This window comes from Sycon ciliatum, chromosome 11 (assembly GCF_964019385.1).
Source record: "Sycon ciliatum chromosome 11, ocSycCili1.1, whole genome shotgun sequence".
NCBI lineage: Eukaryota > Metazoa > Porifera > Calcarea > Leucosolenida > Sycettidae > Sycon > Sycon ciliatum.
This window is the reverse complement of record NC_088653.1, coordinates 8,726,399-8,752,795: the sequence shown is the minus strand read 5'-3', so window position 1 is coordinate 8,752,795 and position 26,397 is coordinate 8,726,399. Positions and strand designations below refer to the sequence as shown.

Here is a 26,397-nt window from a genome sequence, read left to right as displayed (position 1 = left end):
ATAGAACATCATTTACAAGTGGCAACTGACCCGATGGAGACCGGACGACTAAGCTGCACCCAACGCTAGCGCAGTTGACAATGCAACGGGACAAGCCATCACGCACGATAAAGTACAGCATGCCCAGAGAGCATCTCCCCAGCCTATGCCTGTACTGTCGACCATCTAGCTAGGAAACGAGTCGAGGTAAAACCATTCAACAGGATCAGAGACCAGCTTGTTATGGATGATGGAGAGTTATCTAGCAGCTTCAGGTTCCCGGAAGTCGGGAATATGACCGTGCTGATCATCCCAGGATCCCTGATACCACATGTAGTGGAAGAAGTGCATCGGATGTCCGAGCACGGTAGCTGGACAGTGATGTACGAGATGTTGCGCGGCATCTGCTCCTTTCCCGGTATGAACTTGCGCTGCCAAGAATTTTGCCATGACTGGCAAGCGTGCTGTGAAGCAAATGGACACGGTGGAGCGACGGTGCCACCTACTGACCCAGATGTCCCCCGTCGCCCTTCGAGTGTGCTGCAAGTGGACACACTAGAGTCAACAATACCAATGTGCACTCGTGTAAGCTGATGTATTTAGCAAGCGGTTCGATGTAAAGCCACTACGCCACACGTTGCAGCTAGTCTTGCAGGAGCGCTGCATGATTAGTATCTGCTGCAGGTGGGGTCCGCCCGACAAGACTAGAATGGACAACGGGACGGAGTTCCAGAATACTCTAGTCCAGGCCCTCCTCACCCAGTTCGGCGTGCGGGTCAAGACAGGAGCAGTTCATCACCCACAGTCACAAGGCGGCATGGAGCGCATGGATCGGACTCTCATAGCGCTGATGAAGAAAGTACTAGATAAAGTATCGGACTGGAGGAGGGCGCTGGACCTCCTGCTGTTCTACTACTGTTCCCGGTCGTGTTTTTCGACAACAGTGTTGCCTATGCGTGCGATGTGAGCCTGGAAGCCCTGGTCATTAGTTCTGGAAGCGTGCCTGGGCGCCCCTGTGGTGAGCGAGTGGGTTAACAAGCTGAATGGATCGGATGCCCATGTACGCGATGTTGTGGAGAGAGAGTTGTCTGCATCGAGCCCTCCACAACCACGCAGCAGCAAACAGTCAGCCTACATTCTCGGTGATGCAGTACTGTTCCTACGCCCGGGTGTCACCAGAAGCTGCTCCCGCCATTTGAGCCTGGCTAGAAAGTGGAGAAGAGTGTGTCACCATCAACCGTTGTGATCAGCCATGTCCAGAGACAGTGGTCAACATTGACTGCTGAAGCTAGACTGAGCTCCTGTATTACCGAACACTGAGGATGTAAAGGGAGGGGTGACTTGAATTGCCTTACATTACTACTGATGTCCACAGCGCTTAGCCGAGTCCTGCCAAGAGTGACAGTGATAGTGACGCTAGTGATAGTGAAGCCGTCACCCTGGAATTTGATGGCAGAGACATTGACTTGGTCCCACCCTATGATCTCCATGCCCCAGCTATCCGTCGATGCCCAATGCGATATTGTTCCTGATTACTGGGGTCTAGAGGGAGAGGTGTAATAGGTTGGCCAAGAAACTGTCAACGCCATCTCATCTCTCTCTCTCTCTCTCTCTCTCCCTCTCTCTCTTTCCCTCTCTCTATTCCTTACTTGATAACAAACATATTTGCGATTGATCACTACGTGTCAATTCTTCTTGAGCTTTGTATTATTAATTCGCACTGTGTTCGTGACAGTATTCCATTTTCCAGTACTCTTGTGCGTGCACACGATGACGTAGGTCGCCATTTTGTACGTGTCATCTTGGTGCGCAAGCCTTTATCCTTCTTCTCTAGCTCTTTTAGTTTTAGTCCTTCTTGTACAAAAGCAAGTAACTAGTCCAATGTCGAGTGGGCTGTGATCGAGTGTTGCATGTTGGCCAGTGTAGACGGGGTAGTTCACAACAATACCAACCATAATGACATTGTTCTTGCATGTGACTGACTACTTACTTTCACTTTCTTTTTTATCGTATGCCATTCATGCAACGTCAACATAACTGTTTGCTTCTACCTCATGCTAGGTGTTCACCCCTCATTTCTCACATCACATCATCTTCCATACGGTAGATTGGAGCACACACGGAAAGTTGGGTGTGGTCCTCGAAAGAGCGCTCAATGCACCGGGGTGCAGAGCTTCATACCAAAGGAATAGAATACGGAGCTTGGGTTGGCTGTGACTCCGAGTTTCACGCCTATGGCGATCATCAGACAGCAATGATTACAAAAAACTCAATGAATGTTCTTGATATAGTTTGGTAAGGTGCTAGTGGAATCAGAGAATTTAAGCGCAAATATGGTCAAGCGGTGATTCTATGCATGTACTTGCAAGATCAGTGCCAGACATCAGGTGTAATCCTGGTTTATGTTACTGGAGGTGTGAAGTTAGATAGGTAGAATTTGTTCTCATGTCTGCACTTGGCCACTAGCTCCGATCGCTTGTTGATGTTCACCCTTCTGTCAGCATGCAAGATTTCCAGCTTCTCACGCAGACAAAGAGGGCAGTGCTTGGTGGCATTGGAGTATGCTGGTGTTTGGGCGACAACTGACCAACTGATGCTGTACCCGGCATTCTTGCGCTTCATGTCCCAGATGAGCTTCGACAACTCGGTACTCTTGTCCATTCGCTCATGCCTCATTGACGTCATGTGTCCGTCGTATCGCTTCTTGAAGGTCATTTCCGTTAGGCCGAGGTGCTCATTTCGTTCGTCTTTTCCGGTTTCTGTCACGCTGGCCTTGTATACGATTGACTGGATCTGGCAGTTTCCATGCATGGGGCAGTTAACTTTATCCCTGCAGTTGCATCTTTTCTCTGTTCTCTGTTGATCATCTTTCTGCTTCTTCCGCAAGACCGAATTGTTGTGCGCCTTTAGTACACCAGACATGTTCTGCATGCAGCTGTAACTTACTTTTACTGTGTTACTGTTGAATATTTTGTTTAGGCGTGAGCGAGGTGGGAAATGCTTCTCGACGAGGTGCAAGAATCTTTGCGCGACATTCGTGGCTACTGTTTTGCTGAACGGAGGATTGTGATGATCTTTCGTCTGCGGTTTTCTTCTTTTTCTCTTAATCTTTTTCTCTCTCCTCCATGTACACGATCTGCTCAGCGTAACCGCTGGCCTTGAGCGCACTGTTGTACAGAGGTGCCGCCTCCTTGAAGATGTCTCTGTTGGACGAAATATCTGTCAATCGTCTGCTGATAGACTTGGGTATTTGTTGGATGATGGTTGGCGGGTGGTTGGATAGTGTGTGGACGTACATCGGCGTTTCATTTGGTTTTCGGTAGGGGCGGTAGGTCCTGTCGGCTAGATTAAGTGTTACGTCGAGGCTGTTTACGACCTTCATGCCGGCATCGATGGTAATTTTCAGCTCAAGATCATTAAAGATACGGCATATCTCCTTTCTTGCTCTGTCTGCTGCACTGCCTGTCGCATCTCTCAAGACCGCCAACCCATCGTCGCGGTAGAGTCCGATGTTATCACTGTCGAACTTATCAGCTAGCTTTGACAGTGCGTAAGTTCCCACTAGCTCGCATGTCTCTGCTCCGTCAAAACAACCCATTGTGACGTCAAATAGGCCTCTTCCGTCCTTTTTCATCCATGCTGCATCACTACTAAACAGGATTTCGCGCATGCATGATGATATCTCGATCTTGCTGGCTGACGTCGGAATGCTGTGCTGCGAATGCAATGGATTCTTCCAGCAGGTCTTGGGAGATTGTTGGGTAATATTCCACTATGTCGAAGCAGACAAACGTGCATGCCGCTTTATTGTCTATTTCTCGGAACCAGTTGACGACTGCAGCGGTATTCTTCAGGGGGTTTAGTTTCAGTTTGTCTCGTACTTCTTGGGTGATCCTCGCCAGGATATTCTGGCTGACTTTCCCGATCTCACTTTTTGAGGGGTTGATGAGTCTGCATGGTAAACTTTGTGAGAAGTTGGTTTTGTGATCTTTTAGGGTTATGTACGCGTTTTTCTTCGCCATGGTTTCGGCTCGGTTAGCGATGTTGAGGCTCTCTGCGATGCCTTTTGCTTCTTCGTTGATGTCGTTTTGGGCGTTGTCAGGGGCATGCTTGTAGTGCTTCGTGACGTTGTCGTTCAGTAGTTAGGTGTACAGCTCAGGGCTGACTTCGTAGATGTTCCTCGTCTTATCTGCAGGGGCGAGTATGTTCTGTGATGATTTGATCCTGGTCCGGTCATCTTGGAGTTTGCGCTGGAGCTCGTCGCTCACCCTGCGGAATCTAACGTTCTCGACCAGGGACCACAGGTCTTCCTCGAACTTTTTCATGTCATCCACTTGGGGTGGGCATGTCCTCGTCTTGAATCCGTGGTTACTGTTTTCATCCTGATGTTGAGGTTGGTCACCCTTGAGGAAGAACAAGGCCTTCCAGCGCATTCTCTTGATTAGTTTCTCTGTCATCTCCACCAGCTTCAATTTGTATTGTTGCTCGCTTGGTAGAGGTATGTTCTTCAATGAGTAATCTAGGTAGATTGGAGCATTTAGCTCTGCTCCTCTTAGCCGGCATTGGCCTCACTCGTTCCTGCTCATTACAAGTCAGCTATGGCTCCTCATTAACCAGCTGCTGTCCATAGCTTGGTATTTCACTTCACAACTTTTGTAAGTGTATTGCGGGGATTCCCGAGCTGGTTGCCGGCAGCAGTGTGGCGTTGCTTTCAAGCTTGTTGAACATTTGCATTACAATACAAGTTACTCAAAGCAGCATACTGTCTCCCAAAAAGGTCGTTATTGTCTGGGATAAGTTTGAGGGTGTGACGTATAGGGTAAGAATTTACAAATAGACTCGAAAATACGCCCAACCCTCTGCTGCCACTGAGAGCCAATCCATAATCTTAGAACATATGCTTTCAATGAACAAAAAAAACGTCGCATCGATGCCATTAACCAGTTTTCTCCCCATGTGGGTTGGTAGATTGTTTTTGTCCAGGACAAGAAAGTACGTCACTTAAAAGTGAACCAACCAAGTTTGGCTGGGACTTCTTCGTGCAGATTTACACAAACCACCATTACTGTACGGGTTACGCACAAGGACATGACTGATTGTGCTGTCCAACTATCTTACCCGCCACTGGAAAGTGTAACATTTTGCAGGTGTATAACATACCAAAGATCTCCAATCTAGTAGCCGGTTGCTTTACAGAACCACAATGGTGTTCAGTGCAATTTCACATGAAACACATACACCAAATCTCATTGAGACATTGGACTTATAAGTACTTTTGAGGTGACGCAAGGAACTCAATAGTGTTGTCTAGGCTGTTGAACGAAGTAACCGTGAGGCATCCTGCAGCTTCATAACTCGAAGAGAATTGGTGAGCACACATGCTCATTCCCTGGGCACTGCAAATTCACAACACATTTCATTTCAAAAAATCATTTTCAACGTTTCGGCAAATTGCCATCATCAGGATGCAATATGAAGTGGATGTCTGGCCAGGAGCAGTTATATACACTAATTTGGTGTTCTTAGGTGTTGATAATATTTCTATAACTACACATGTTACCTCAGTGCTAGGAATATGACATGTCTAAAACTAATGAAAGATCCCAAGTTTTCACTGACTAATATGCTGGGGATAGGTAACAAGTTAGCACAGCGCAGATGTCACCAGATAACTTGGAAAATGTCTGAACAGGTTTCTCGCAAGAAATAGACGAATGTGACCATGTCAGTGTTTTCCCGGGTCTTAATTCCTAGCACTGAGGTAACATGTGTAGTCATAGAAATATTATCAACACCTAAGAACACCAAATTAGTGTATATAACTGCTCCTGGGCAGACTTCCACTTCATATTGAAGCAGCAGGATGCCTCACCGCTACTTCGTTCGTGGTTCTCCTCTTACCGGAGCGAGGCACTGTGGCGCTATGTGCAATGGGCATGGAAGTTGCAAAGGAGCGAGTGTCAGTTGTCATTTCTGCTACAATGCCGGAAGGGATTTGATTCCGCGATTTATAACCCAGTGCACCCAACAGCCAAGGTATTCCAGGCACAAGCAAGTTTGCCAAAGAAGAAGACACCAGTACTGCCTTCGCCTTCTGCGCGACGCCATAGAACACAAGTGTGCAGAGAAGGACTTTCGCTTCAGACAGAGCACGCACTTTCGGGACAAGCTCTGGTCATTCTCTCGGGAGACTACATAAGGATCCGTACCAAAAAAAAACAATGAATTATGTACAGCAATGAGGTGATAAAACCGGGTCAAAGTAGAATAGCTAAAAACAACGGTGATAAATGCATGACCAATATACATTATGCATATCCATAATTCATTGTTCTTGCTCTCGTTTGCTCTCGTTTGCTCGTGCCGCTATATCCCCTTGTTGATGAGGAAGGAGACAATGTACGGGAGAAGGAACGTCACATTTACAATGAGAAAGCACGGACGTTTACTCGTAAAAAACATTAATTTTCTTAATGATGATGAACAGCCTGAAGTTTGTGCTACCACTTAGTATTATAGCATATTTGAATCACACGAAACTTTTTTGTGGACATAAAAAAATTGCCAATTTTGAATTTCTAGCGTAGAACAGACCCACAGGCATTGTCCATACGCACTGAATTTATTCACCTGCGTAATTCTTCTTTCTACTCATATACAAACAAAAATGCATCACGGATAATAATTATGACTTACATCATCCTTTGGTTCCAGCGAATGTCCAGAAGTGAGAAGACATTCTACTACAGAAACATGACCATACGTTGCTGCAAGATGTAATGGTGTGCTACCAAACTGGAAGTAGCAGCAAAATTAAAGACAAGACATGTACACACATACCCACATACATACACATGTTGATGCACACACACACACGCACGCACGCACGCACGCACACACACACACACACGCACACAAACACACACACACATACACATACACACACACACACACACATACACACATACACGTGCACACACACATCCAAAAACACATACGTAAACACAAACACACACACACACAGACCTCAGACCTCAGACCTGCCCATCGCAGAAGCAATGATAGCGAACAGCTACGTTAGACATAGCAACTGGTGCTAGAATTACACACACACAGACAAACATGCACATACACATACACTTACACACACTCACACATACACACGCACACTCACACACATACCCACACACACACACACACACACACACACATACATACACACACACACACATATATATACACATACACATACACACACACACACATACACACCCACACACACATACACTCACACACACATACACACACACACACATATGCACAAATACATACACACACACAAGTGCACACGCACACGGGGGACTGATAGGTATTGACTCAAAGGGCTGAAACGATCGCAACATGTTGTATACCGATTACTCGTTTGCTCATTCGATCTAATGATTATAGCCTTTAAAGGGGCACTCCGGCTTCATTTTCGACGCCGAGTTTTCGATGCCAAGACGAAGGTTGGTGAAAGTTGATGACGTAATGAGGGATTAGCTTGCCAGTGGAAATGCATCTGCGCACATACATTTCACATACTTTTTGGCCAATTTTCAATCGAAGAGGAGGTTGTTTTCTATGTTCTCTCAACGTCGTGAGCGATCCCGTCTTCTATACCCTTCCAGGTACCCTGAAGGTCCTCCAGAGGAGAATTTATCTCCATCAAAGCGTTGTTGATCCGCTAAATTCGTCTCGAGACATATTCACCCAGTGCAGTGCTGACAAATGTAGAATGTTGAATCTGTGATAATTGTCGACGATGGACAGAAAGGTTGATAGCCGCTGTCGCAGGGAAAGTGAAGCTGCTTGTTAGCATCACTTGATCAAAGCAGCTAGACGGAATCGGGGAGTACTGACTATTTGTCTCGCCCTCAGTTTAGTGAATTTTATGATCAGAAAATTTTTCGATCAGCCCCTTCTACAAGATGTGTAGTACAGGTGATTTCTGAACTTGACGATATGGAGACCGACCAGTTGTCCTACCAACAACGTGTACCTGCAGGAAATTCACCCAAGGCTATTGCTAATGCTATCCTCTTCAGTGGCTGTTGTTTTTTTAGTAAAAATATGTTCACTTCTCTCAACATATGAATTTATAGCAAAGGATGAATTTATAGCAAAGAAAAGGACCAGGGAACTACAAGTTACGCTATAATGTCCACGAACTATTTCACTGTATTTGAAATAATTTTGTTTGATACCCTGAGAACTCTGAAACTTTGCAGCACTGTGGATTATATGTGGATACAACATTTATGGAAGGAACACATAGTTCAAATAATTATAGCACTGGATTGTTGAGATTGTGAGCACATTCCAATCAGTACTCTACATATTTATAAGCGGTGGCAATCGTTAGGAATAGGTCGTGAGTTGTCAGAGTGCTCTAGTATATGAGAGAATGTTTTGTTTGTCTAATCGACGGCTCGTTTGAAGCCAGAGTTGTTTGAACTTGCTTCAGTCGACTTGATTCTAGACAGTAGTCGAAGGAGTACTATGAAGTATACACCAGGCGTAGTCTGTAAGCTATCTCGTGAGAATTCTGTCGGTACACATCAGGTATCAGCTTGCAAAGATGGCTCCTCTCTGTTTCTTGAATGTATAGTTGGACTGTGGCTCCAGCGATTCCCTTCTCAGAGCAGGTACCATACCCAATACGGTCAATGCATATTGGACAGACCTGTGTGCACAACAGAAATAGTGCAGAGAAATCTCTCAGCTCATGAACACATCAGTGAAGTTTGAACTGCCGTTGTTTGTGGCCATCAGTATAAACCTATCGACTATAAGAATAATGTGCAAAAAACCCTCTATAACTACAGCTGGGGCCATGGAATTATAAAGCATCTAACTTAGGGAACTGCCAATTCGGGTCGGAGTTGCGTTCGAGGCCTGCAATTCATGATGGCTATCGTATGTTGCATTGACCAGAGATCATATAAAACTTCCATGCCACATTGAAACACGCACTACTTTCGAGTACTTTGGTATCCCCCACCAAATTGGCATTCGTTCTCGGGGTGGCAGGCGTCACCATTCGTTTTGCCTGGATCAGATTTCATTGACCCCAACTGTCATGAAGAATCATCTTTACTTCGACTGGATTTCAGTACAAGTTAGTTGTAGAACTGCAGAATAAATTTTGTTGTATTTGGGCAACCATTTCTCTACAAACGCTCTATTTGGAAAATAATTTTTTTAATAAAATACATGTCCAAATTCCACATCTACCCAAATCGGAATACTTGATCACGTATTCAGTCCTACACGGAATGTTTAGAAAACGCCAGGGAATAGGAATTTGCTAACGAGAACTCCAGGCCAGGGTACTAGCATACGAACAAAACAAGATAAAAACTCACCAGTATACTTGTAGTAATTCATGTCGGTGTAATATTCACGATAAGCAACGAGGCACCCTCCGATTTGGTCAAGCTGCTTTGAAGTCTGGTTGTTCAGGTGATACAAACGGGCTCCCTGTTGTTACTTCCAGCAGCTTCACTCTCCCTGCGACAGCGGCTATCAGCCTCTCTCTCCATCGTCGACAATTATCACAGATTCAACATTCTACATTTATCAGCACTGCACTGGGTGAATATGTCTCGAGACGAATTTAGCGGATCAACAACGCTTTGATGGAGATAAATTCTCCTCTGGAGGACCTTCAGGGTACCTGGAAGGGTATAGAAGACGGGATCGCTCACGGCGTTGGGAGAACATAGCAAACAACCTCTTCTTCGATTGAAAATTGGCCAAAAAGTGTGTGAAATGTATGTGCGCAGATGCATTTCCACTGGCAAGCTAATCCCTCATTACGTCATCAGCGCTCGCTCGGCCGAAATTCAAAAGTCGTCTTCCTGCTCGACTCGATCGCTTCTGGAGACTCGTTCTTGTTCGAGGGGTCTTCTCTTTCACCTACCTTCGTCTTGGCATCGAAAACTCGGCGTCGAAAATGAAGCCGGAGTGCCCCTTTAAAGAGTTTCAATATTTTCCAAAAATGCCATTTTTCAAACGACCGGACATAACAAACGCAACTTGGTGGCTGCTTTTGAATATGTCAACGGGATCAAGTTTGGAATGCACGTTTCAGGCAGCAGCTATGACGACATAAGAGGGCGACGGGACTAAAGGAAGACGCAAAGGGAGAACTGGACAATTGACAGAAGGTAAGTGACTACAACTTCAAACAAATAATACTATTCAATGTTAATGTTTTCTTTAGTTGAATACAGTAAAACCAAACAGACAGAACTGTCCAGTGACGAGGGAGTAAAATTAATGATGAACGTCATAATGATATTATCACTATGACTGTATCAAATATCTCAGGGCAAAATGAGACAGACAAGAGAGAGGGTTTGCACAACAGTAGAACATAGTGGGGAGCACAAGAACGAAGACACGGCAGGCGACACCAGAGATGTTGTTGTGCACAAAAAAAGAGGAAAGTAATTCGCACCAAAAAAACTGGTGGGTAAAAAACCGTCTCGGCTGTTTTTTTAGGAAGTGACGGAGAAAGCAAAAGTAGAAAAAGAAAAGAAAAAAAGGGAAGCGGATGCCACTGTGGGAAACAATGCTGGCATTCGGGTACCCGAACATGAAAAACCTGGAACCGTTTCACCCCTACTGTGGGCCAATGCCTGGGTTTGAGCAAAAACGGTGAAGGCTAAAAAGCTCTTCAGAGCGGGAGCAGGCCAGTACTCAGCGTAGTGCAATATGGACGAGACTCTTGTTGTGAACGAGGCTGTTGTAGTGAAGTTGTGTTGTGGCGTCGTGCAGATAAACAGCAGCTAGGTGCAGCGAAAGCATACAGTGAATAGCAGCGCGCAGTGTTGCGGCTTTGTGCAACAGTAGCTCTATGCGGCGAAAGCATCTACAGATAGACTCGCTCCAGCGCAGCGCAGCACAAGCAAGGAGACAAGAAAAAAACCGAACGAAGGCTCGACTTGGTTGGCGAACATCCACCCGGCCCTTTAGAAGCCGGTGAGGCGAGTTAAAACTAAGATTTGAAGGGTACCCAACTATCCTCGCTGGGTGGCTGTCCGCCAACCAAGCGCCAACAAACTGCCTCTCGGGGGCTTTTAAAAAAGTGGTCAGTCGCGCCAAGCCTTCTCACGTCACCTCAGCCAGATAACGTAGCTGGAATTTAGTGCTGCGTTTCTGCAGTTTCTTCTTAATTGGCGCTGTTTTTCCTTACAACAGCCCAATGCTCGTGCCAAACCGTCCAGGCTGCTGGAAATGGCTCCTCTAGCCCCCACCTCCGCTGTAAGGGCCTCGACTTCCCAGCCATTCTTCCTACACTCCTGTTTGAGGTGGCGATACCGTGACAGCTTCTTCTCCCTATACTGGAGGATGCGGTCTTCGCTACACACCGTGAGTTCCAGCCAAAGCATCCTTCTCAATTTCTTCGAGAAGAGAACTATGTCTGGACGACACGTGGTAAGTGAAATAAAGTGTGGGAATACTAGCCTCTTGTCCAGAACTGAAAGAAGCTGCCAATCATGTGATCCCGACAAAAAAACATCGTTCAGACCTTTTCTGCTGAGGTAACTGGCCACGGGGGATGTTTTGACCTGGTTTACAGAAGGTAATGTATGTACTGTTACAGTGCAGGCTAAAAAAGATGGGCCCTGGCTCTGGTGAGCTCCCGTATTAGGCGATTTTTCAATATTTTATCGTACACAGTGCAGTGCTGTGAAATTTGAAATTTGAAAAAGGGTCCAAAAAGGGTACCTGAACTGGGGTTCGAACCGTAAAATGCACTGTTGCAGGCAGTGTCAAACGGCCTGGATTTTGATGGATTTTCCCAATTCAGTGCTCTTCGGGCAGAACCTGTCCGAAATCCTATTCTCACTATGGCTTGCTTTTTGAAGAAATAGACTTCGGAAACATAATTGGAAGGGGATTCCATATGGGATTTTGGAACAAATTCTAAAAAAACTCAACGTTTGACCTATTTATGGCCAAAAGCTAGAAATCCATCTTTTTCTGAATGGACTGTAGTGGTAGTTTGCTCGGTATTTGACAACTTTTGCTTTGCTGATACTACTTCTGTCATGAATTTACTGATTTGCTTGAGGGCGTTGTCATGGCGCCAGGTGTACCTTCCTTGATGGAGTGAGGAACGGCAGGCGGTGATAATGTGCCTCAGTGTTGATGTCCGCTGACAAAGAGGGCAATACTGGTCCACAACAGAGTTGCCCCATCGTCTCAGATTGTCGGGCGAAGGCAGAGTATCGCGTTCATTTGGAACGACATCGTCTTTCCATAGCCCTCGTATAAGAGTGTCCGCCATGTCATGTCCTCAAACATTGTGTCTGCCCATTTGGTCCAGGCCTCTTGCATCTGTAGGCCCTTTAGGTGCCGGAGCTGCTGCTGGCAGTCACCTTCTCTGATTGTATTGAGTATTTGTTTCCTTGCTTTTACCACAGGTGCTGTCGTGAAGAGGCGCGTCGGATACAGCCGTTTCGGCACATTCCAATTCCACAACCGGCGAGAACCTAGGGGTGAACGTTTGTTCTTGTTTTCTGTGATGGCAATACAGTTGAGCCATGTTGTGGTCTTTGCTGTGCTTGATAATGTGCCATTTAATAGTTTGCTGCTGTTTCCATAGTGTTGTGATACACGTGAGCCGGAAGCCTGGCCGTTCTCGATTTCCGGTGAAGAGGATGGCGGTGTTTGCAGCCTTGGGTAGGCCTGCCCACTTTTCAGTAAAGGAGAGGCTGATGTGATGAAGCGTTTTGGCAAAACTGTAACAAAGGTCAAGTATCTCTAGGTGGCATGATATTTTCGGGATGATCAGATGTTCATAGAGCCAGAGTTTCTGGTGACCGACAAGGTGGGTTTCATGCACCAGTTTTAAGAGGCATCTAGTAAGGTCAACGAGATCTTTGCGTTGTCCGTGTGTTGTCCGTCAAATTTCGAGATCTTTCACGTTGTCCGTCAAATTTCTCCCCAGAAGTTTGAATTGCTGACCATTAAACGGCGGTACATCCTTGCCGGACAATGTAAGGCCGGGGTCGAAACAGGTGTACTTGTTGTTGATTAGTTTTGCCGCGTAGGTCCTGCATTTATGTGGGGCAGCTTCCATTTGCGACCAGGACAAAAAAACTTGTCAACAACATCTAGTTTCTTTTGTGCGCCATGGGTTCTGTTACTAAAAACGGCTAAAGTAATCATCTGCGAAACCAGTGTTAGAAGCAGTGATATCCGTCTGCTTGAAATTGTATGAAAGTGCCTGTAGGGGTTTTCCCTGGAGGGCATCGAGGAGGACTTGGAAGGTGATATTGAACAGTACTGGAGACAGAGGGCATCCCTGTAACACACCTATACTGTACCGGAACGTCCGGGTCTGGGGCTTTTGTATGAAAGCAGTGAGATGCTCGTTGTAAGAAAATACAAGTCTTCTGATTTTCATTGGGATATGGTACCGATGCAATTCCGCTTGAATTAAATTGTGCTTTACTGGTCCGAATGCGTTCTTTAGGTCTATTCACACAATCGCTATGGAGCGCTTGCTCCTCTTCAAGTATTTCATGGCTTCGCTACACGGAGTAGCATGTTCTACACAGCCCGACTTTCCTGGCAGGAAACCATTCTGTGTTATGCCATCAAAATACTCATTCACCAACATATGGCGAGTTAGTATCTTGGACAGCATGGCAAAGAATATCTTACCATCGCAGTTGGAGAGAGCAATTGGTCGGAACTTTGCTGGATCTGATACACTGTCAGTTTTAGCAATAAGTGTAACCGAGGCGCACGGCCAAGATCGCGGGATGACACCAGTCTTCCAAACTGTTTCGAAGATGCTGAAAAGGATATTGTGGAGGAATTTGCATCGCTTCCAGATACTGTAAAACGATAAACTTTCACGGCTCGCAAATTTCGCGTTTTCAATAATTGCGCTGGTTCACGATAAGAAACTTTCGCGATCTCATCTACTGAGTTGGATCTTGAGGAGTCAAAAATCTTTGTACAGAGCAGTTCGCGGCGATTTATATTCGCCAATTTGTGATGGTCGTGAAAATAGCTAAATTTAATCTCTAGCGAAAGTTTCTCACTTTACAGTAATGTACGGAATGCCGTTGGAACCAGGAGCTGACTTGTTCCTGCATTTTCTTAGGTTATTTTGAAACAGGGTCCATGTTGGACTTAACGGAGTGGACGGTTTGCTCGTGGCTGGAGAAAAATCCGGCAGGTAGAAAGTTTGACCACGTTCCGGTTCTTCATGCAACTTGGAGAAGTAATAAAAACAAATCTGTTCTAAGAATTCAGGATTCACAGGCGTTCCTTTCCGAGATAGCCGGAAAGGAAAGCCTGAAAAGAGTCGTACTCCGCGTCTACCCTCAAGCAACGAGAGTTTCTTCTTCGTCCTGTCGAGGATGTTCTTCTGAACGATCTTCGTGTTGGTCAGGAGTCCGGTGAAGGACTCCGGAGCCTGTGGTGAGTATGTCTCCTGTGCCATTCTTTCGAGTCACATTATATTAGGTGCGAATTTATTTCAACGATTCAATATCCAGTGTCTTGCGAAATTCGTTCAGGATCGCTATCAATCGTTGATGCTCCTCGTTAGTGAGCTTCCCATCTTCCAGAGTATTGCCCAATTCCAACATGAACGCGTCTTCAGCTCTCTCCATCTGCTGCAGTTGTTCAATACACGTGATAAGCTGACGTTTGGTGTCGAGAACGTGTTTGCCTATGCATGCCATGATCACGCCGATGATCGTGCTACTGATGGCGATAAATCGAATGCGGTGTTCTCCAGATACGACACCACTCCCTTGAAGAATGTTGAGAATGGTTTGACTGAATATGAGAAAGGACAAGATTGCGGTGTTGTAAATCATGTACTTCTCCAGGCAACGCACTTTTTCGCTCTCCAATTCCTTTCGTTTTGCTATATCCTCCACCATGTCTCGCACGTGACGGACACAAACATCTGGAAGATCCATCTAAGGCGTGTTCGTAATTCGAAGATCAAGGTAGACGGGGTATCCGGAAGTGATGTATTCACCGGTGTTAAATTTCAACCAAAACGAAATGCTAGTCACGTTTTCGTGTGGAAGCAGCATTCGCTTGTCTTCTTTTCCAAACAGGTAGTTATTCAAACCGTTGAGGGTTTGAATGAGAAAGGTCTTCAACACCCTCGAATCAGTGTTGTCTTCGTACTCCACAGCAGGTCTAATTAGGTCGGTGTAGAGCAGGACAAGTCGTCTGTCTTTTGTCAGATCCAAAGCGAACGGGAAAGTGTGAGGTCCCACGATCGTGTATGGCTTGAGAACAGTGCCCACTATTGGTGTCGGGGTCCCAACGCATCCCAACACTCAACAGAATACTATCAGTTAGTTACATTACATTATACTACTGAAACGGAAAGCCATCTTTGTCTCCAACCAAAGCAACAACTCGCGGAGCAACCAAAGAACAACTAAAACTGAAAAGAAGAACCACATGGTTCAAAACCAATACACAAACCCGGCCTGTAAGTAGTAGGGACCGAGCAACACGTGCATGAAAGCAAGTACAGAATCCAGAAGGTAGCTTGCATGAAAAGTGCATAGCGTTCACACCTGTATGCTAACCCGCACTACAACTCGCGTACTATACAAGGGACTAGTACTGCGCAATACGCACGCATCCAAACCAAGCAGCGCAGTAGGCACGCATTCAAATACGCTGTAGACATGCAGTGCATAAATCTCCGAGTCCTCGTACAAACTGTGCAGTGCTGCAAAAGGTACAAATAAATAACTATCAAACAAATATCAATGTGCAGGTCAGCAACATCCTCCCCACCAAAACCTAGTGTTGTTGTTGTTGTTGATTTTTATTTTACTTCGCAAGGCCAAACGGGCAATGGTGCCCAATTCTATGGAAGCGAATTTCAAAAGGGAGAGAGCTACGGAGAGAGAGAAAGAGAGAGAGAGAGAGAGAGAGAGAGAGAGAGAGAGAGAGAGAGAGAGAGAGAGAGGGGGGGGGAGGGAGGGAGATGATAAGCAATTTTGCAGCGTCAACAGAGCAATTTTGCAGTGTCAATAGAGCGATTTTGAAGCGTCAACAGAGGGAACACAAAGAGTTCATAAGTGCACAAGCACGCAGAGAAGAGTAAATGACGTGGTGTGTGGACGGGAAAAGTCAGACAGAGCATTCATTGCAAGGTGTAGGGGATGGAGGCAAGCTTAAATTGCTGGGCAGCCTTGATCTCCCTTACACTCCTTGGGAGAGCGTTCCAGGCCAAGGCTGCCTGAAAGGCCAGGCGAGATCTGCCGGCTTCTGACTGTGCCGAGGGGACGGTGAGGCCCCTGGAAATCTGGTGCCGGGTGGTGCTGCCAGCTGATGGTGAGAATAGGTCCTGGACGACACTTCTGGCTTTCCCATTGACACAGCGCTACACCAGGACGAGCCGCTTCTGGGCGTAGCACTCGCGAACTCTGTACAGGGACATCCGTTCGAGCAGAGGCTAAGCCGAAGTGTGAGGCGGCAAACCATATACCGCTCTCGCCGCTCGGTTCTGCAGGACCTGAAAGCGATCAAGCTGCGAAACCTTGAAGGAGGAAGAGAAGGCGTTAGACCCATATAGGAGGTCAGGCATGATGATTGACCTCACATACTGGATGCGACTACTGAGGCTCAGACATCTGCGGGACCGCCACAATGCTCCAATCTTCTGCACAACTTTCTTCGCCATCGCGTCAACATGGGGATCCCACTTCACAGCGGCGTCAAGGGTCACGCCGAGGTACCTTGCTGTTGGGCTCAGGGGAAGCTCTGTCTGGTTGCAGCGGACAGCGACATGCTGACCCGCATTGCGTTGTGGTACAATTGACAGGACCTGGCTCCTCTTGTCATTTAGAAGCAGATGGCGATGCTTGAGCCAGTCAGCGATGTTGGTGTAGGTTTCAACCGTTGCCTGTCGCTATACGCTGGGCGAGCGGAGAAGGTAGCGGATCATCCCACTTGCCTTGTTCCTTCCAGGCCTCTTGCAGGAGGATCTTGCCTGTCAATACTGCCGGTGACACCAAGTCGAGCGGATCAAATGTCGCTGCTATGCACTTCAATGGGGTGCGCCTCGTTCATGTCTTCCAGAGTGGCAGTTGACACTGCATCGCTACGTGAGAGGGAGATTGTGTTTGCTGTCAAACACTAGGCGACGCCGAGGGCATTGCCTGTAGCAGCTGAGGTGCTGTGGCTGTTGCTGCTGCTGCTATAGCTGAAATCACTGCTACCATTGCTACTGTTATCATGAAGCAGGGTATGGTGTTTGTTGCCACACTTGCTGCAAGTAACACTACTATCACACATTCTCCGGCTGTGCCCTGTCCGCAGGAAACGATAGCAAAGGCCATTTTTGCGCATACTCACGGCGCTGAGCAACAGGCATGCTGTGGAGCTTGTTCTCGTCATCGGCAGTGGACAGCTTGAAGCGCTGTGCTGATGCACCCTCGGACTCCAACGCCATGGTTTTCTGGTCGGACCCAGAACGTACACCATGGGCTTCCTGATACCCTGTACCCAGTTCTGTGATCTCTTCAAACGTTTTCTCACCGATCTTGTTTTCCAGCAAGTTCGCACGGAGGTCAAGGGAGCATCCCTGGAACACAAATTGGCGGACGATTGCCATGAACATCTCACTGTTCCCACTGCTCTGCTTCTGGCCCTGCGGCCCTCCAGATAGCGATGCCCACTCTTGCACCAGTTGCACTACATGGGTTACGTACCGGAAAAACGTATCCTCCGTCTGCTGATGCAGAGACAAGAGCTCGGACCACGTCTTCTCGGTAGTCTTGCCAAAACTATGTGTGCCTTGAACTTTAGCGGTTTCATAAGTTGTGACATGATCCAGCACCCTTTCAAGGCTTGTCCCCATCGCAGCCGAACGGAGGGTCAACAACCATGTCGATTTTTCGTAGCCATTTTGCTGAACAACAGCCTCAAATGTTATCAAATAACGCCGGATGTCCTGTTTGTCGGTGTATTTCGGCACGTCCAACTTCTGGGGGCGCTTCTGCACGTCGTTACTGCCACTGCCACTCGCGGCCTGGAGTTTTTCGAACTCCTTCCTACTGTTCAGCTCCTTCTCAGCGATTCTCTCTGCACGCTCTTGTGCTCTCTGGTCCCTATCGGTTGCTTCGGTGAGCTTGCGCTCCACGAAAGAGACCAGTGCCTCGCCAGAATACCCGTAATCCTTGCCAAGCTTTAGATAACTCGTCTCCAGCTTCATCCATCCAAAAGCCTCAGCGCTTCCACCAGCATCAGGCGATTTCCCTTCGGCTTCGGACTTGGCCATGCTAAGCCAGTACGCTACGATGCACGATTCAAATTTTACTGGGTGGTCACCAAATATTGGTGTCGGGGTCCCAACGCATCCCAACACTCAACAGTATACTAGCAGTTATAGTTACATTACATTATGTTACTGAAACGGAAAGCCATTTTTTTTCCTTTACAAAAAAACACACACCATTTTATGGCACAAAGCAGCAAGGCAGCGATGAGACATATGGAATGGCAGGAGTGGGGGAGAGGCAGGGGCAGCTTGACCGACCATAGGGTCTCGGCTTCATTGCAACCCAAGCGCTCCACAAAAACAAAAGACTACAGAAAATACGCAGGGGGGGGGGGGGGTAGATAACTGGGGATTGCGGGGGAAAGTATGCACAATAAAAAGTTATCAGAGAGTCAACGAAGTGAATGGAGGAGGGAACAGAGTTAGAGCTTTTTTCGTCTTTTTTCTTTGATTGATAGCCTGTCCGTTGCCCACTCCCAGCGGGTAAGGCGCAGGTGGGCGTTGACCTTTTCTTTGAACTTCTGCAGTCCTTTCCTTGTTGGCTGGTTTAGCAGAACGCACTGCGGGAGCTGGTTCCAGACCTCCACAACAGCGTCAGGGAAGGACCGAAAGACATCATTCCGTGCTCTGGGCGGAAGAGTGGAAGTGAGCTGAAACTGGTGTGAGGGATGCTTTTGTGTGCGTCGGCTATGGCGTGATGTGTTGGTCGCTCGGGGTGGAAGAAGGGTGAGAAGCATGTCTGGGCCAGTTGAAAAGTGGAGCTTGTACAGAAAGCAGAGTGCTCCGACCATTCTGCGGATGTCCAAGCTAGGGAGGTAGGCTCCGTCACCGATTAGGTGAAGGCCACGGCGTTGGATGGCGGTGAGGCGAGCCAGAGTGGTGGGTGCAGCGCTCATCCACACGAGCATGCCGTACTCCAAAACAGGGCGGACAAAGCCCTTGTAGATCACTCCACGGCACCTGGAGTCCAGCACTCGCGAGGCTTTCCGGAGGAAGCCGAGACGCTGCGAGCCTCGAATAGCCAATTGCCTGATATGAGCTGTGAAGGACAGGTGTTGGTCAAACAGGAAACCCAGCAGCTTCAGCTGGTCGACTTCCGGAACAACTGTGCCCTGGAATACAATCTTTGTCTTCAACCAAAGCAACAACTCGCGGAGCAACCAAAGAACAACTAAAATTGAAAAGAAAAATCTCATGGTTCAAAACCAATACACAAACCCGGCCCGTATTCGCGTATGCCAGCGACACGTGCATGAAAGCAAGTACAGAATCCAGAAGGTAGCTTGCATGAAAAGTGCGTAGCGTTCACACCTGTATGCTAACCCGCACTACAATTCGCGTACTATACAAGGGACTAGTACTGCGCAGTAGGCACGCATTCAAATAAGCTGTAGACATGCACTGCATAAATCTCCGAGTCCTCGTACAAACTGTGCAGTGCTGCAAAGGTACAAATAAATAACTATCAAACAAATATCAATGTGCAGGTCAGCGACACCCACACCCAGCACCAATCCGGGTGAGTCCTTCTTCAACAAGCACCTTTTAGTCCTGGGTAACGAGACACTTATGCGGCTGGTGTGACGAGAGTAGGAAAACACAATGTCTCCATGTCCTGCTCGGTTCAGAGTGGCATTGATTATAGACACCAAATCGTCTATATCGCTGTATGTTCCCGTCTTGACGGACAGTCTATCCTCTTCTTCTTCGCCATGTACCACATAGAGTTTGTTCGTTGCCTCGTCTATGTTCTCAAAGTGTACTTCAAACTGAGCGGATTCAACATGCAGGACTTTATCGCGGGTATCGAGGTCCTTCACATTTAGAGTAAAGTTCGGTTTGTGCAATCCCCTGCTCACTCCCGACGTGTTGTTCGCCACTGTCAATATCACAGATATTCTGGTGATGTGATGATAATCACTACAGATAGGTTTTATTTTTCATTTTCACCTCAAGAATGTAGTGTAGCATGTGTGCTATACATGTGTGCTATATATTGTAGTGTGCCATGAGTTCTGTGTGGACAGCCCTGGGTTGTGCGAGAAGATAAACTCTCTGCAAAGTGCAAATGACAGAACAACTTTGACGTAGTGCCGTTGAAGAATTGAGTACCACCAATGCGCTTAATCGCAATCTTCGATTCCATTGGTCCTGAAAAATGGGTCAGTTTCCAAGTTGGAATGAATCAAAATGGAGTTTACGTGTAGAGTGAATAGGCCTTCTGAATTCCGAGCGTAACTTATGACACACTTTGTACTCAAGAGATCTGTCATGCTCGACACAGGTTTATCCAAAGCCGCCGATAATTGGTTCACTTAAGACGAAACGGGTAGATTGAATAATGAATAGCCAGAACCCGTGAAGTAATTGCCACTCATGTGGGTGGCAGTGAACAACACGTATAAAGCATCCAAGCTGAAATTTCCGACAGTATCGATGTCGATTGTCTTCAATGACATGTTTCTAGGGACAGGTGCGTCCACTTGAATTACTTGGAACATTGCAAAAGACATGTTGTCGTGAAACTGATTGACGAATCGTTCTCTAATGGAAACTTGCTTGCGTTGTGAAAATAATGTTGAGGTAGAAGTGACCGTCTCGGAACATGTCGATGCTGTTCACGTTGATTCTCTTGTCCTTCAAGTCAACGAGATTTTCCCTCTGTATCTTTTTCTGCTCACCCTGTTGACGGATTCAAATCTGCTAGGATGAGAGTATATGTAGAGGTAGGCGTTTCTCAGAATGTGAGGTAGTAGATGAAACTGATCGGATAGGTTCTGATTTGATTGCGGACCCATGGGGCCTCTGGCTCCTGGAGGACCTATGGAGCCGATGATTCCTTGGGGGCCCACAGGACCTCTGTTTCCTGGAGGACCGGTTGCACTGATGGTTCCTTGGGGACCCACGGGACATACGGCTCCTTGATCACCTTGCACACCACGTTCACCTTGTGAGCCGTCTTGTCTATCTTCACCTCTAGGTCCAATCTCACCTACAGGACCGACTAATCCACGTTCTCCAACTTCACCTCTGGGACCTTCTGGACTAGGTATTCCTTGATCACCTTTTTGACCGCGTTCACCACCTTGCCCATTAGCTCCTCTAGGTCCAGTCTCACCTTCGGGACCGATCGATCCACGTTCTTCACGTGGACCGTCTTCACCTCTTGATCCATGAAGCTGACCGAAAGTCATCCATTTCGAGCTGAATTTATTGTACACGATGAGCGTGGTTGCATCGAAATAGAAGTCACCATTTCTCCCTATAGAGTTCAATGGCATGCCACCTCCGCTAAGCCATCCCAATCCCCGATCGCCACGAGGACCTTTCATCTTGCGCACAGCGTCGATATCGTGTTGCAATCTCGATGATGATTGACGGATTTCATTCTTGACCCAACCGGCAGGGGCAGCACATGTCAAAGAGCTATCATCGTACGCCAAATTACAGATGGAATGCTCGTTCATGTCGAGGTTAGCTTTCATGGGCACGGATCCGCCTGTTTTAACGTGCAGCTCATCAGCTGCTATGGCTTGATAGGTGAAGCGCGTTGATCTGTTTTCCACATCTTCCACTTTGCTCTCATCGGCTTTCTCATATTTCAGTTTCTCCACATCATGAACCAAGGTGTTTTCGGTGTCATCGTTCCCCACAACCGTTTGCATCTCGACAATGTCATTCCGCATGCTTTGCATGTGTTTGAGGGCGGCCTCATCACCATCACTCCTACGGAAATGCATAGCCCAGTACGCCATCTTCACACACACACACACACACACACACACACACACACACACACACACACACACACACACACACAAACACACGCACGCACGCACACGCACACACGCACACGCACACGCACACGCACACGCACACGCACACACACACACAAACACTGTACTAATTATGATAGGAAATATTTTCTTTCTCAAAAAAACTTTATGATGCTCATAAGAACAGGTAAACAACAGGCAATGCACAACAAACAAGGGCCACAGTCATCTTGTTGATGAGTCGACCGTTCATCCTCCTCCTCGATTTATCATGAATGTGTTTCATGAGGAAATCTCGTGCTAACAACACCTTCGCACGATCGCCTTTCCGTGCCAGCATGTCCAACAGAGTCACTGAATATGACAAGGTCATCTCCAGGGCAACGATGTCGTTTGACGCATGACTCCATAAACCTTCCATGATGTCGCATATGCAACTTTCAAGTCGTTCAGCTTGTTCACGATCACCATCGCCAACAGTAAAACTCACAGCATGCTTGAGAATGTCAGGTCTCTTCATACCAACATTTTAAGCAGATGTCCACGTGTGAAACAATGTCAAATCACGAACGAACAAATGGTCAATGTCAAAGGCATGACGAGTCTCCGAGCATTCACCTTCATCCTTTGCGTATGTCGCAAGAACATGGTCAGCAACTCGTACTAGCAGATGACACACCTGACATTCGTGAGTCTTGTGATCAGCCGATCCGTTAAGACTCTTTGCAACGTGAAACCATCGCTTGTAAGGGGAATCCATTTCGTAGAATGCGAAGTCACGAGGCAACTGATCAGTACTGTATTGAATGTAGGAATGACTCGACTGCATGTCAAGCATGCATATTTATACAAATGAGAATGGGGTGACTTGAAAATGCAAAGTTGTCAACCAATCACCATCAAGCCCACCAAATACAGATGATGGAACCTTGACATGATTGATCTTGTCATGATTGACGCATTCCTTGATGGTGTGCACATGAGATCACCCTGGTTCATCTTTCTCTGGCAGAGCTCCCGAAGGGAAGTACATCTTATATCCAGGTTTGTAGAAGGATTTACCCGATAACTTGTAGGACAGCTGCATATCCTCCTGAAACCCATCCACCACAATTACTTTGTGGAGCTTGGTAGGAGCAGGTGATACATAGCGACGCTTAGCCGGTACTGGCTTCGAAGAGAGCCCAACTCGAGGAGGGTCAGCAGGAAGAGCGGAATTCTTCTTCATCCGTCGCTCGTATAGGGAAGCCATTTTCTAGGAAGTGAAGTCAGGACAACTAGTCAGCACTGTATCCGAAGAACGAATGACTCAACTGCAGGACAATCATTCGTATATATACAAGTCAGAGAGGTAGGTGGATTTAAATGATAAGATATGTGTCAACCAATCAGCATCAAGCCCGCCAAAAACATTTCACAAATCAGCATTGTGCCGGCAAAATCATATCTCATTATAAAGATTCCTTACATGCTACCGCCACCTTAGTGAATTGATACAGTATGGAAATAAGATCACAGTCAAACGTGTGCATGTTCTGGATCACGGGATCAAGTGAATAGGTTTCCCAGCAATAAGCATCAATCAATGATGTCATAAGAGATATATCAGATGGAGATAAAAGCAGCAAATTCGACCGCAACGTGGACAATTGCAATGAATACACCATCCTAGTCGACTCCATAAGATGCAGTACATATAGGAGTGGAAAATGCTGAGGAAGAGGTTTCATGATTCGACTGAACCTCAACCAGGATACATTGCTATGAGGTAAGTAGAAAAGCAGTTTACGTAATGCATCAACATTCGTTTCGTATACTATACAGGATAATGCTATAGCATAGTTTATACTCTTGTACAAACAGGACTTCTTCATCGCACGTATCTGCTCTCGAAGAGGGTGTACACGAAGCTGATCGGATAAGAGTTCAGTTTTCGAAAGAAAATGCAAAAGATGACGATCCACACCACATAACCGCTCATCTGCAGCGTAAGGCTTCTTCATCAAACTACATCTCTTATGCACATCAACTTCAGGTAAGTAAACCACATCCATGACAAGTCCACAAGAAGAACATACGTATCTTCTTGCATGAACAACATTATCGAGATGATGACACAGTTTTCCTCCCCTTCTTGATCTTCTTCTTCTTCTTCTTCTTCTTCTTCACAAAGTCTCTTTTCACGTACATAGGCACGTAAGATCTCAAATTCAAAAGGTGGGGTACAATCCACCCTTCACCCGAAAAATCATTTTTAACGTAAAAACCAGCGCCCGGTTTTTACCCCAAAAATGGGGTACTATCAATAGAACCCCATTTTTTCGGGCTGGATCATGTACCTCTCACAGAACCGGCTTTATACATACTACTGAGATCTATCGGCAACAGAAAACTCTCAGCTGTCGTCTTGAAGAAACCCGAACGAACGCGACCCAAGGTCCTGTAGTCGGGCTATATCTCAAGCTGTATTATGAGCTTGTAAAATGCACTTCAGCTGGGGATTTGTCCATTTTTGCGCGTCCCTAGCCAGCCAGGTGCTATGACCAAAATCATGCTACCGGAATCCAGAGGTCTTTGCAAAATCCCAGTGCTCTACGATAAACTTTGAGGGAATTGCGTTGCGATGTGTATTTCGCTAGCAATTGACATTGCTTCCCTCACTGTACATTTACGTTGATGCTTGTCATGTCTACAGGAAATGTATTACTTATGGATAGAGCCTAACAGAAAGTCAGAGATAGTGAAAATCGACCTACAAGTTATTAGTGGAGTTATTCAACTTATCGTGGGAGAAGTATGTGCAAGAATGCCGATTTCGAATTTTCTGAGATCAGTTCTAGTCCTTAAGGATTGGCAAGAGAAAAGGCGGCCATGGTGGCCCTCCTCATGGCACGAAGCTCCGCACTGTGCGTGCCACCATTTTTGACAAGTGGACTGCTGAGCGTGACAAGGACCTTTCGACGGGGAGTATGAGAGATGCAAAGATGATCACGCAGGGATGATGTGGTTAGGTGCAAGGTTTGTGTGCAGTTTCCAAGGAAATTGTGTTCGTTCATATCGTTCGGTCGAGAATTAAAAAAATGTTGCCTTTCAGCGACATGTGAGGCAAAATGGCAAGTCCGGGAAGTGTCAGGACATTACGTCAGTACGACCCTTATCACATGGCCTGGAACTCAAAACGTGCACATGCGCTTGGTTACAAGCCGGGGGGAGAGGGGGGGGGGGGGGGGGGGCACAATCCAAGGGAGGGCTATATATTTTTTTCACATGCTCATAGAGACTGGGGCACTCTTCAACATAGAGCACTATTCAAGAGAGTGCTCTAATCGCGAAAGTACGGTAATCCTTCTTTTCTGCTCCTACACAAACAAGCATGCACGAGGGATATCCTGACTTACCGAATCTTTCGCTTCCAACGGATGTCCAGCATTCAACAGACATTCTAGTACGGACACATGACCTCCGGATGCTGCAAGGTGGAGTGGTGTCCCACCAAACTGGAAGTGGCATCGTTAATGAATACAAACCATGTACACACAAACACACACAAACACATACACATACATGCATACACATGCAGATTCATACACATGCACACATACACGCATGTGCGCGCATGTGCATGCGCACACATGCACACAAGCGCGTGCGCACACACACACACACACACACACACACACACACATACATACACACACATATACATACACAAACACACACATATCTCATAAGTTCGCATTTTTTTTCCTAACGTAAGGCATTTCGAAACGGGGGTGGGGGGAGCGCTCGTTTCGAATAGAAAAATGACAGTTCGCACATTTTCTGGAAGTGTACAACACTGTGCTGTGCATGTGCTAGATCGCTTCAGATGACTGTGTTTACATGGTTTAGGTGTGGATCTACCTGTCTTTGCAGATCAGCTAACCCTTGCACTGTATGCATGCATGCAGGCTACTCAGAGGTGTCAAATGTCACACCAGCCTGATCAAACCGTGTACCTGGCCTGCTTTTTTATACAGCAGTACATTGACATTGTACACTGTACATGCACAGCTGTTATGGAGGGGGGAATTGGAGGAACTACATGTACGTTTATGTGTGTACATGACCATTGATGACTACACGTCATTGATTGTTCTTGTTCTCAGTAATGAATAGTAATAGGTTGTTCATTTGACCGGACAAGACCACACGACGCTTGCAGATCACAGCACGAACAGTTCCTCAGCCACACTCCACGAAAGCAAGTAATAGTACTCCTGACAAGTCTTGTTTCGTTCCATAGAGATAATAACGGGGAACTCATCA

General features: G+C 46.7%; 1 protein-coding gene and 2 long non-coding RNA genes across 4 annotated transcripts in view; all 3 read right to left on the bottom strand.

The window, feature by feature from the left end:
- The window catches only part of LOC135827523 (uncharacterized), a 154,299-nt gene that overhangs the window by 10,156 nt on the left and 117,746 nt on the right, over positions 1-26,397 (bottom strand). The window contains exons 3-4 of one of the 2 annotated variants that reach the window (XR_010555478.1): positions 25,488-25,586; positions 6,676-6,774 (exon numbers count right to left, since the gene is read on the bottom strand). This is a non-coding gene — a long non-coding RNA (uncharacterized LOC135827523). The remainder of the gene's footprint in view (positions 1-6,675; positions 6,775-25,487; positions 25,587-26,397) is intronic. The other variant, XR_010555479.1, reaches the window with a different exon arrangement.
- Positions 8,199-9,996, bottom strand: LOC135827286 (uncharacterized). Its single transcript, XR_010555373.1, has 2 exons — positions 9,387-9,996; positions 8,199-8,704 (listed from the first exon to the last, which is right to left on the bottom strand). It is a non-coding gene; the product is annotated as an uncharacterized LOC135827286 (long non-coding RNA).
- Positions 18,686-24,124, bottom strand: LOC135827555 (collagen alpha-2(I) chain-like). The gene has a single exon (XM_065340029.1). It carries the CDS (start codon positions 22,066-22,068, stop codon positions 20,953-20,955), a length of 1,116 nt encoding a protein of 371 aa, XP_065196101.1. The 5' UTR covers positions 22,069-24,124; the 3' UTR covers positions 18,686-20,952.

What these genes read in the sequence shown, in the direction of transcription:
- LOC135827555 (XM_065340029.1), bottom strand. Translation starts at nt 22,068, where the DNA reads ATGGCGTACTGGGCTATGCATTTCCGTAGGAGTGATGGTGATGAGGCC.